A 12471-nucleotide genomic window follows, 5' to 3' on the forward strand; every position below is an offset into this window, starting at 1 on the left:
CTGTCTTTTACAATCCTCTAAAATATCAAGTAGTGTTGTACCAACTTTGATACTGCCTAAATACTGTTTCATAAATACAGGATAAAGTGCCCCTTTTTTACTTTAATTATATGAGCTTTCATTTCCTAATTCACTATCCCTAATTTTTTTGTACCTACCAAAGTACCTACCACAATGATGTGCATAAAACAAGCACCTAAAAAATGACTAATAAAATAAATGAACAAAGACTCTGAAGTAAGAAATCTTGGTTCTAGTTTAATATATTCTAATTGTTGTCTGGGAGTCATTGGATTTCTCTGAACATCAGTTTTCTTAGCTATAAAAGTAAATAGATTAAGACAAAAAAGATATAAAAGTTTTTTCCAGCTCAAAATTTCTATTTTTCCTCTTAAAAGGACACGAAGTTATATTTCATATGGAGCATATTAGTTGCCACTCACTTTTAACGGCATAAAACAAATGGATGTTTAAACTTACAAATTTTAATGTATCAAATATATAAATGTGAATAAAAACAAGATTATCACTACCTAATTTTTAATGGCATAAATTAAATTAAATTACTAAAATGACAACAGTCTTTACATGGTCTGTTTGCTTGGATGCTTGTTTAAACACATAACAATAATAAAATATATGCGTGTGTATAATATCAAGTTTTAATTAAGCAATTCTATGCTAAGAATTCTAACTCAAGATTATATAGAAAAATAATAATTAAATTGTAACTTTTACTTTCTCCTTATCAAATTCTTTTTACTTTTATGTACAGTGATATGTAGGGTCCTATTTAAATTATTTTATATTGTTAGCCATCAGATGGAGCCAATTTTATTTATTCAACATGTGTACACACAAGCCTAAATGCATATTATTTTACTTCAACTATTAACGATGAGTCCTTAAATCTAGTGTGTCATGCAGGTTAGAAAAAAATATTAGTTTTCTTTATTAAAATTCTCTATTTTAAATTATACATATACCTGCTCAGTAAGTGACCATCCTGACGTCTGACAATGTGCTCTCAGAAGAAGAGATTTAGAGTTTTTAGGCTGAAACATTTGCTCTATTAAGTGAGCCCACAGTCTTCTTCCAGCTCTCATCTTTGCTATTTCCATGTAGAAGTTCATCCCAATTCCCCAGAAGAAAGATAATCTGAAACGTTAGGTCCAGCATTTGCTTAAACTTAACACTATAAAACGGACTGTATCACACATTAGAAAAGTAATATCCAGATTTAAATATCAAACAACTGAATCTGAATTAAAAGCAAGGCATAAATATTAAAGTAACTATAAACTTAGCACATAAACCTATTATTTTATCTATGCAGAAAGAGTAGCTATGATTATTTGTTTCTGGTAAGAATTCTTGACTTTGCAATTGATTTAGGTTAGGAAAGGATCTCCTTTTGTATCCTTAATTAATGAAAGTTTCTTTAAAAAAATGAGAAATAACAAAATGTAAAGCAGAAGTTGTCTATGAAGGGAATAAAATGATAAACTCATTTTGTTTGGGTAACAAGTTTTTTTAAAAGATGATTAGTGTATTTGGTCTTGGCATATTTTCTCCAATTTGTCCTGAACCTCACTACTACTCCTCTATTTTATTTTCCGTTTCTTACTTACACATTCAGATTATTTACCTGTCTCTGGAAGCACAAAGGTTATGATTTCTTATATAAAACCCTTGTTAACCTTAAGAAACCAAAAAGTAATAGAAGTTCTTGATTTATACTTAGACGAAGTTCTTAACCCAGCATCTCTACATTCTTAAAAATTACTGAAAATCTTAAATATTAGGATACTATATATAAGTCATTTACTAGTTCTTGTAAACAACAATAAACTTGGAACATATTAACATAATACTTATGAAAATTATACTTAACACAAAAAATTGCTACAAAAGAATTGTCATTTTATATTTTTGCAAATCTTAATGTGTGGTTTAAAAGCAGACAGTTCTGCTTGTGCACCCAGTCTGCTGCAACATCACATATCATGTGGTTCTTGGAAAACAACTCTATAAATTTTTAAGAGAATGAAAGTGAAAAAGGCAAATAAAGTTTTAATACTGTCATGAAAACAGTTTTGATCTGAAAGGCTCCATAAAGGGCCTTTGGACCACATTTTGAGAGCTGCTGTCATAATAAGTACAGAATATTCCTGGTATGAAAAAATATTCACGAGTCTCTAAATTCTCTAACGGCAGAAGTCATGTCTGTCACATGTTGTATTGCCAACACATAGCTAAGTGCTTCACCCAGAGCAAAGTGTGGCAAAGTGACTGTCGAATTGATCCCTGGATTGACTTTTGACCTCTAAATTTAAATAGCTCATACACTTAAGTTTTCCTGTATTTTTAATACAACTTCATTAATAAGCTGTTTATAAACAAAATATTTTTATAGTACTGTGGCCAAACAGTTGTTTCATAAGTACAATAGAAAAAATTTGATGATTTCATAGTCTCATTGTCCATATCCTTTTTTTAAAAAAAAAGTAAAATTGTTTTAACATTGTTTATATTTCAATGTAATTTCTTAAAATATGCAAGTTGATTGTGTTCTCTGCATAGTAGAGACATGGCAGTCCACTTATTTACAGAGGTACTGCCAAATATAATTCTGATTTTTTTTTATTATAAATAGTACAGCTTATTCTCTGGTTATCACTTAGAAAAACATAAGACAATATAAATCTAACATGACATTTATATTTATAAATTCAGGGCTGGGGATTTAGCTCAGCGGTTTCGCTACCTGCTGAGCAAGCACAAGGACCCGAGTTCAGTGCCTGGTCCCAAAACAAAAAACAAAAAACAAAAAACCCTAAATTCATTTCGTCAATATACTTTGTTGTATAGTGATAACAAGTCATAAAATGGTCCTATGATTTTTTTTTGGTGGGGTGGTTTCATGGTGGTGGTACTGGGATTGAACTCAGGGCCATTGCACTGAGCTACATTCCCAGCCCTTTCTTATTTTTTATTTTAAGACAGGGTCTTATTAGGTAGCTAAATTGACCAGGCTGGGCTCAAACTTTTGATCTTCCTGTCTCACCCTCCCAGAGTGCTGGGATTACAGATGTGCACTATTATCCTAGCCTGTACTTTCTTAACACTGAGACAATAGTGAAGTTTGATTTACTCACCTTGGTGCAAATTCATCAATTGTTAGGCCAGCTTGAAGGCCAGTTCTACAGTATTCCAATCCATCTGCTATAGTATAGGCCAGTTCCAGAATGGCATCTGCCCCTGCTTCTTGCATATGGTATCCACTAATTGAAATTGAATTGAATTTTGGCATGTGCTATATAAAGTAAATACAACAGTGAATAAAAATATGAAAAGGTTCCATTAAGCCCATTTTCTAAAAGCAAATATATTTAAATAATTTTCAACTCGTATACTTGGTAGTTTATGATCAATTGGAAATATTTAAAGTTTGCTACATTGAATTCACTCTCCAATTGATCCATAAACCATCATTAAGACACTAACTGTGGGCTACTGTGTTCACTCTTTCACAGTAGTCCACCCTCACACTTTAGCATGTGCATTTTCCTACTTTCACTTGAAATTCTATGAGTACCCTAAAATTTCATGTCAGACAGAGTATATAATCACACATATCCTGTACAACCAAAAAATTAATCTTTCCTGAGTTAAACTTTTCATAATAGCTAAATCAAACTCAGTATAATGGTTAGGAATATGGACTCCAGAGTCAAAGAGCTCAAATTCTAGCTATGTCACCTAACTAGCTAAGACTGTAGGGAAGTTTTTCAATTTTACTATTTCTTGGTTTACTAAACTACAAAATTGAAGTAATGACTGAAATTACCTCAAAGAATTGTTTTAGGCAAAGGGAAAGGGGAAGTGGGAGGGTTAGAGGAAAGGAAAGAGGGGAAATAGGGAGGGGTGGAGGGGTTGACAGGAGGGTAGGGGAATGGGGAAAAAATAAAAATCAAGATATATTATGTAAACATACAAATATCCAATGACGAAAGTCATTATATTAAAACAATAAAGTGTACCGATAAAATTTAAAAAATAATTTTTAGGATTTAATGATTCATCTAAACCACTTATTCCAGTAAGCACTCAAAAAGTATTGTCATTATTAATGTATGAGATGATCTAAACATGCCATATATACACTATATATATTCCATACATAATGAGGAATGATAAAAATATGGTTAACACTTAAATAAAATTTAAAAAATTATTACAGTAAAAGACACATTGCCATTAATCTCCCTTAAAATACTCTTCCTCACTTTGAACACTTGTCTCATCATGTTTTGCCACTTTATGAATCAGTTCTGGAAATCTTTCATAAATGTGTTTATACTCTTATGGCTGCCTCAATGTCCTGAATAAATTTATGTTTACAGCAATTTCTGTCAAATAAAAACATTATAGTACATCCTCATTCACCTTACTCACTGGATCTGACACTGTGCCACTTCTGGTTCTTCCCTAAAGTCAAAATAACCATGAAAAGTAACCATTTTGAATAAATTCCAGACATCAAAGCAGCCATGACAAGTCAACTAAAGACATAAAAGAAGACTTTCAGAACTAGTTTAAAAAGTGACAAGAAATGGGACAAGTGTTTTCAAAACAAGAAGGAATATTCTGAAGGGGATTAATGGCAATGTGTCTTTTACTGTAATAAATCTTTTTTTTTTTTTTTTTGGTGCCAGAGACAGTGGAACCACTAAGCTAAATCCCCGACCCCTATAATAAGTCTTTTTAACTTAAACATTCACTATATAATTTGATACCTTATATATATATATATATATATATATATATCTATATATCTAAAACATAGTTAAATATTTTACATTTGCAAATATTTATAACTAACCAAAATCTCTCAAAAAATGTTCTGTCAGCTGAGCATGGGGGTACATTCTTATAATCCCAGCAGTCTGGGAAGCTGGACAAGAGGGTAGCAAGTTCAATCCCAGCCTAGGGAATTTAGCAACTTAGTGAGATTTTGTCTTAAAAAAAAAAAAAAAAATCTGGGAATGTACCTCAGCTCAAAGGCCCTGGACTTAATCCCCAGTACCCCTTTCAAAAAAAGTTCTCGCACAAAATCAGTAAGGGGATAGAACCATAGGGAATTGTAAAACTAATCATAAATATATATATAGAAAGAGAGAGAGAGAGAGAGTCTACGTATAAGAATAACAGGTGCTTCTCTATGCAGAGGCGTTTTCTTTTTTTTTTTTGGTGACCAGGGATTGAACTCGGGTCCTTGCGTTTGCGAGGCAGGTGGTAGAACCACTGAGCTAAATCCCCGGCCCAGGTGTTTTCTGATAGAATTTAAAAATAATAAAATACCAGAAAATTAGAACATTATTCAATCTTAAAAAGGAAAGAAATTTTGGCATTCTAATTCTGTAACATGGATAAACCTTGGAGATATTATGCTAAATGAAATAAAGACAAATACTGTATGGTTCTTGTGATATGAGGTATCTAGAGTGGTCAATTCCTAGAGATATCAAGTAGGATGGTAGTTTCCAAGAGCTTTAGGGAGGGAGGAATAGGGATTTACTGTTTAATAAATAGTTTCAGTTTTGCAAGATGAGTCTAAAGGGAAACGGTGGTGATGCCTGCTATGGAACTGTAGGCTGAAAAATGGTTAAGATGGTAATTTTATGTTATATGTATTTTGTTACAGAAAAATTCTGGGTTTTTAAATTTTTGTTTTTGTTTTTTATAAAATTTGATCTGGAGATCAAATCTAGGGTTTCACATGCTATACAAGCACTCTACCACTGAACCATGTCACCAGCTTGCAAAAACCATTCTTGACCTTCCTCCTCTAATAGTTGAACAATAAATTCAGAGTGACAAAATGCAAGCCTTACATTTCCACTCTTTTCTTACTACTATGTCTGTCCCCTGAGATACAAGTGGGAGTATGTTATGTTCCTTCTAGATCACTTTAACTCTGACGAGCCAGATCCCTCTCCTTCTGACATATATCTTGCCCATCTTCTTCCTTAACAATAACAACAGAGAAGCAAGGTAGAAGGAATCTGGAGCGTTGATTAACTGTGAAGTTTCCATAGAAACAAGTCCCTGATACCCAAGCTTCTGACTGCTTTAGATGAAGGAGAACTGACTTCTTAGTTTAAGTCATTGCTAAACATAAATAGTGTTTGTGTGTTTGTCATATGCTACTAGACACAATCCTCTGTATAGGTTCTTAAAATAGAAACAGATGATAGAAATACACAATTATATGCAATATAGTTCACTTGGGTATATTTAATACATAAAAATAAATAAAAGTGCAAAATGTAAAGGCTAAATGTAAAACAGAGAATGTAAACAATGCTTCTAGAATTCTGAGATAATGGAAATTGTAAGAAGTGAAATAAGATTTAAAAAACATTTGACTGAAAAGAGATTTTTTCCCACTGCCATTAGATAATGGTCTAAATCTAAGGTAGAAGGAAACATTTCTAGCAAGAAGCAAAGTGAACAATGACGGAAAATACATATGAACTGCTAAGGAAAAGGAAGAAAGGGGAGGAAAATGTTTCCAGCCTTCCCTATGAGGGGACTGCTGCTTCTACAGAAACACTGCAGGAATCCTCTTTACCCACAACTCTGAGGAAGCTGAATCTAATTCAGGGGTAAATACTAGGGTCTTCATTAAGGTTGTAGATGTAAGTGGTATCTTCCATTCCAGCTTTTGGCAGAAACAAACTGATATTTTGATCCTCTTGTATCTTAAGACCAGTGTCTACATTAACAACACCTGAATTCTTGAGGTAACTACAGAAGTATAAATTGTGAGACTTCTCTAGTTCTAACAATTATCAGAGAATTAAGAAATGAAAGACAATAAATATATAATGCCCAAATAATGCAGGGCATAAAATTAGTTCTTTAAAGACAAAAAACTAACATCAATAAACATCCTGACTTATTACTCATTCTATTTGCTATTTACTAAATTATTCTTCATTCTAGTTACTAAATTCAAGTTAAATTGTAATATTTTGCAAAAATTCCTACATTCAAACTACAGCAAAATCTATAATAATGGTAAAGTATACCTTTGCTGTATATTGAAAGATGTCAGCAATAATTTTCATGGATGGTTCTGGAGGAAAAATATAAGTATTTCTGACCATAAACTCCTTTAGTATATCATTTTGAATTGTACCAGTAAGTTTCTCTTTAGGTACACCTTGTTCTTCACCAGTTACTATAAAAGTTGCAAGAACTGGAATAACTGCTCCATTCATGGTCATGGAAACTGACATTTTTTCTAAAGGAATTCCATCAAAAAGAATTTTGGTATCTTCTACAGTGTCAATGGCAACTCCAGCCATTCCAACATCACCGCGAACTCGAGGATTGTCTGAATCATAACCACGATGTGTTGCCAGATCAAAGGCAACTGATAACCCTTGCTGACCAGCTAAATATACAAAAAAGAAAAAAAGTAATATTAAAGAGATTGCCATAAAAGTAAACTCATTTACTTTATACTACTGAAGGGACTGAATGGTCTCATCATAGTATATTTTATAACTTTTTTATGCTCAGACATATGAAAGCACATTTAAATCAAGAACTTCAGTTCCTAAGAGAGTCAGCTTTTTTCAAAGTATTAAAATGCACCAATTGACATCCAGAGTATAATATGAGAATAAAAGGAATGCAATATTTTATTTATCTCATGTCTGTCTGAAGATTTGTTGCTTAAGCTCAAGCATCAAGTTATTTTTGGTTCTCTTTTTAAAATTTTAATAGTTTTTTGATTGAAGTATTTCTAATGTTCATGAAAAGATCTAGCTATTTATATATGGTTAATACAATTTATCATTTGTATGCTCACTCACTTTTTTTATCTAACAAGGTTATAATAGGCAGGATGTCTTGGCTACTTAAATATCCCAGTAACAATTATGACACCCCCCCCCCGCCACGCACACACTTTTTTCCCCATGATTCTGGTTATTGAACCCAAGGGCTTCAGCACACTAGGCAACCACTCTCTCTCTGAGCTAACTTCTAATCAAAATTTTTAAATAATCTACACTACATTTTACTTCCGTCTTTCATGGGCAATATAAACTTAGAAATCTTCAGTTAGCATTCAAACTATAATTTTTTTTGGTACTGGGGATCAAACTCAGAACCTTGCACTTGTGAGGCAGGAGTGGCGCCACTGAGCTAGATCAACAATATAATTTTATTATAGATCAGAAAGAAGAAATAGTAAATATAATTTTCAAAGAGTACTATATTTTATTGAATATATCAGTACTTTAACAAATGTTTACTATTTTCTTTGGGAATCATTTAAACTATCTTCCCCTCCAATTATTATCTCAACAATATCAATTGAAAGCTTTTCAAAAGCAAAGTCCACGTATTTTGACACTCCACATAATTCTTTTTTTATATGTTACATAGAAGTTTGTTTTACCACCAGGAATTTTGCACTTTATTCTCACTGACTGATTTTTTTTGACCATGAAAGCTGAAAACTTCTGGTCTTCACAGTTTCCTCTTTAACTACAAAATTATAAATTGAATATCATCTTTTCAGAGATAAACCAGTCTCACCTCAAAAAAATTTCAAGCTCAGGAGTTTTAGGTCTTATTATCAATATTATGTCTCACATTAAAATCTCACCTTTAATATTGTCCTTATAGAATTTGTTGCTCTCTTCTACAGTACTAAAGCCTGCATACTGGCGGATGGTCCAAGGCCGATATGTGTACATGGTAGGATATGGTCCACGTGTGAAAGGCTTTACTCCTGGAAGTTCCTCAGGCAAGTCCTTAGTATCTGCCTTGGAATATAAGGGCTTTATAGAGATTCCTTCTGGAGTACGCCATATTAAATCTTCAGGGTTTTTGCCTTTCAGTTGTTTTTTGGCCAGGACAGCCCATTCTGGATGAAGAGGTTGTTGCTGGTGCAGAAGCCGTTGCCATATGAGCCTGGAGCCTGATGACTGTTTTAGCTGCTTCAGGTGATGAGGTGAAAGTAAAAAAAGCTGATTCTTAGCCCGTAACATGATGGAGCATGGAAATATCTAAAAGGAATGAGACCTGACCTAGAAAGAGAAACACAATGTACATATATTTAGAAGGGCAAGAAAAATGGAGCTATTGGTGAGAAGAGAAAGAGGATATATTAGTCTGATATTTTCCCTTTTCTGCTTCCTGCACCTGATGTTTTCTAACATTCTTGTCTCCTCACCAAAATTACTATTATTCTAGTTGCACTCTTCTTTCTTTTATAGCCCTTTAGCTGATCTTACTGACCAGTCTTAGTCCCTTGTCATTCTACACAATGATATCAATGCAAATCTGTCACACTCCCCACAAAAATTTTCAAAGGCTCTGCAATGTGGAGGAAACAGCACAGTCTCCTAATTGTTTTCACTCAAAATGCTTTTATATTTTAAACATATTTATACTTTATGACATGCATTATGAGGCTGATGGAGAAAGATGTGGTAAACAGGACAAACAGGCATCCAAGTCCTCCATAACAAGGGTCTCTGTCTACCTGTTGAACTCATTTCTGCCTTTGTTCTCTACACATTTTGTGTTCTAGAAATACTGGATTAGCTAGTTTGCTGTATAAGCCAAAGACTGATGAATTTGCTCTTGCTCTTTCTTCTGCCTAGAATATTCTATTTTTTCCTTTGGCTAATTTTACCTAAGGCATTATCTCCAATATGCAGGGTTTTTATGTATCAGGCACACAGAAGGCTCTGAGGAATTCACATAGAGTAGCAATTTTACAGATTAGCAAACTGAGGCACAGAAGAGCCAGCATTTGGACCTAGACAGTCTAATTTAATTTAACTGTTCACAGCTTCTCCCTGAGCTCAGGAGCTGAACTAAATGGCCTCTTAGGAAATCCATATTTCTGTTAGTTTACAAATTCCTTGAACTTTCAGGCTATATATTCTCCCAATATGTCTGTGTGCTTCATGATTTATTTATGCTAAGTTTTACACTAGTTGACTGAGCTTAGTTTTACCATTTTATCAATGTAGACATTGAGATCCAGAAATATAAATAAAGTAGCTTGATAAAAATTCCACACAGAAGTAGTAAACTACTTACCTGAATTACTAAATACTTGTTAGAATTATACAGCTTCAATATAGAGAGCCAGTTATTGTAAAATATTTGAGATGTAAATTTCATTAATACTATGTTTTTTATACTAAGGCAACAAATGAATTTAAAATTCTATTTTCCACACAATTTCTTAACTATCAATTCAGTGAAGCACTAAAAAAAAAAATTAAAAGATCTAATATTTATTATTGGGTCATAAACATAAACCACTGACAGGAGTGTTAACTGTTTGATTATCTGCAAAAGTAAATTGTCAGTATATAGAAAAATCTGAGAAATGTTTATTTCTACTGAGAAATACCATTACTGGAAAAGTTACTATAATAATACGTAAAACAGATAAGTTTTGTGTTAGAGAAAATAGAAATATAAATGTCTAACAATGTCAGAGTAAGTGAATTACAGTATATACAAATGATAGAATTTTATGTCACTATTAAAATGTTTAGGAAACAGGAAAAACTACAGTATTTTTTGATATCAAAAGTCACAGAGTGGTCACTTATGGTAGTACAGAAAAGGAGGAAGAAGAAACCTTTTAGAGTGAATGAATGCTAATTACATAGATGTATTGTGTTTGTAGATATTCATCATACTGCAACTGTGATGTATGTGCATCCCATAAATATATTAGAAATAAATAATAAGTTATAACTGTTATGGATAGTTTCTAAATAAAAGGAGACAGGCTGAAAAAGTACTGTATTAGGTGAAAAAATTAGGATAAATCCTTATAAATCAATACACACAATTAGGTAAAAAAGTTCATAGAACCAAGTCTAAATACAATGCAACAAAAACAACTCCTATTACTTTTTAAAGCCATTATGATTTTTATTCTACTAAATCCACAGGATCCTTTGTATCAGTCTTTTTGGAAGCTATCCTTACATTTAATAGCTTAAAATGTGAGTGAGAAGAAAATGAAACTACAACTGAACCACATCTATAGTAAAAATATAAAATGTACTTTGAAAACCGAGTCTTGATTATTGACAGAAAGTATCACACGCATTTTATATGTTTTTCTTGAAGCTTTCCTCTGTTTGGATAAATGACAGAAAGAGACCTGTGTAGCAGATCTGCTTCCTGAAAATAAAACGGCAAATTAGTGAAGGTTGGAAATAACATTTTAAAATAGAAACACAACTACTGTTAATAGTAATAGGACTTTTGAATTTTCTTGGAAGATCAATCAAAAGAGGCTTCAAACATTCAAAGCAGCAGCAAATATAAATTAGTATTAAAATTTAATAGCAATGATGAAACCCATCCCACATATCCAAAATAATCTGTAAAACAAATTCTGAACTAAATAAATTTAAAGTTTGACTATTTATATGAGGTTCCAATTTAATTAACGAAAAGCTAGCCACTGCCAATTTGCATTGGACATGGAAACATGGGTTATGCCAAGTTGATATTAACGTAAATAAATCATTAAACGCAAAAATTTGTTGGGAAAATATTATCAAGTGTTTTAAGACTTTATACGCATATAATACCAACAGCTTCAAGCTTCTGAAAGATAACTGTTTTTAATGAAAAAACTGAGAACAAGTAATTATATCTGATTTCAATTTAGGCCTGCCTTTCCTATTCTCTCACTCCTAACCTCACCTAGTTTTGTTCAACCGCCTCTGGCAAAAACCCTAGCAGGCTAGAAGTGAGAGTCTTGGAGCCAGCGTACCGCTCTGGAATCATACAAGTGACCTCTACTACTGGGAGTTTGGGTGGCCAGAGAAGCTAGCGACACGGCCCCTGAGGTTATAAAAGCACCTGTTTTGCAGCGGTACCTCCGATTTCCTAAGGATTTAGCCGGAAATGAGAAGTAGGTAGAAGCCAGCATCAAAAAGGCAGAAGAGATTCCAATTGTGTCGTAGCAGGAAGATAAAAAGGAAAAGGAAATACAGGAGACAGAGGACAGAGAGGTAAACAGAGAGATGAGCCAGATAATAAAGAGGAATCTGAAAGCCCGACTGCTTCAAAATCTACAGTCCTTCTCAATGGCCAACCTGTTCCAGACTCGGCCTGGTGAGAGAGGCTGGACTTTCCAGTCTGCAGCCCCTCTAGTCAGAGGTTCGCACAGCTGCAGACACCGAAGGAATCAAGGGGCGAAGGCCGCCACCGCCCTCCCTCCAGCCAATCAAATCGCGCTCTCGCTGGCGCGTTTCTGGTGACGTAAGGACATGGCTAGATGCCCACCTCCCTCTACAAGCGTTTCCGCTTTCTTTCTACCTACTTCCGGGTTATCTCGGTTTTCTGTTGTTTGGGAGCGAACTCCTGCTTGCGCGGCTCCTAGTCTCATTCTAGAGA

At 33.5% G+C, this 12471-nt stretch overlaps 1 protein-coding gene across 3 annotated transcripts in view; it reads right to left on the reverse strand.

The window, feature by feature from the left end:
* Mmut (methylmalonyl-CoA mutase) overlaps positions 1-12324 on the reverse strand; it is a 28765-nt gene extending 16441 nt beyond the window's left edge. The window contains exons 1-5 of one of the 3 annotated variants that reach the window (XM_004860298.4): positions 12171-12324; positions 8690-9113; positions 7098-7465; positions 3159-3316; positions 987-1158 (exon numbers count right to left, since the gene is read on the reverse strand). In XM_004860298.4, the coding sequence (XP_004860355.1) occupies positions 987-1158; positions 3159-3316; positions 7098-7465; positions 8690-9074 (1083 nt within the window). In that variant the 5' untranslated portion in view covers positions 9075-9113; positions 12171-12324. Of the gene's footprint in view, positions 1-986; positions 1159-3158; positions 3317-7097; positions 7466-8689; positions 9114-11934 lie in introns of all 3 variants that reach the window. The other 2 variants (XM_087188131.1, XM_004860299.4) reach the window with 2 other exon arrangements.
* Between the last annotated feature and the right edge of the window lie 147 nt (positions 12325-12471).

This window comes from Heterocephalus glaber, unplaced genomic scaffold (genome assembly GCF_053883595.1).
Source record: "Heterocephalus glaber isolate CG9 unplaced genomic scaffold, H.glaber_assembly_v1.0 deba00001523, whole genome shotgun sequence".
NCBI lineage: Eukaryota > Metazoa > Chordata > Mammalia > Rodentia > Bathyergidae > Heterocephalus > Heterocephalus glaber.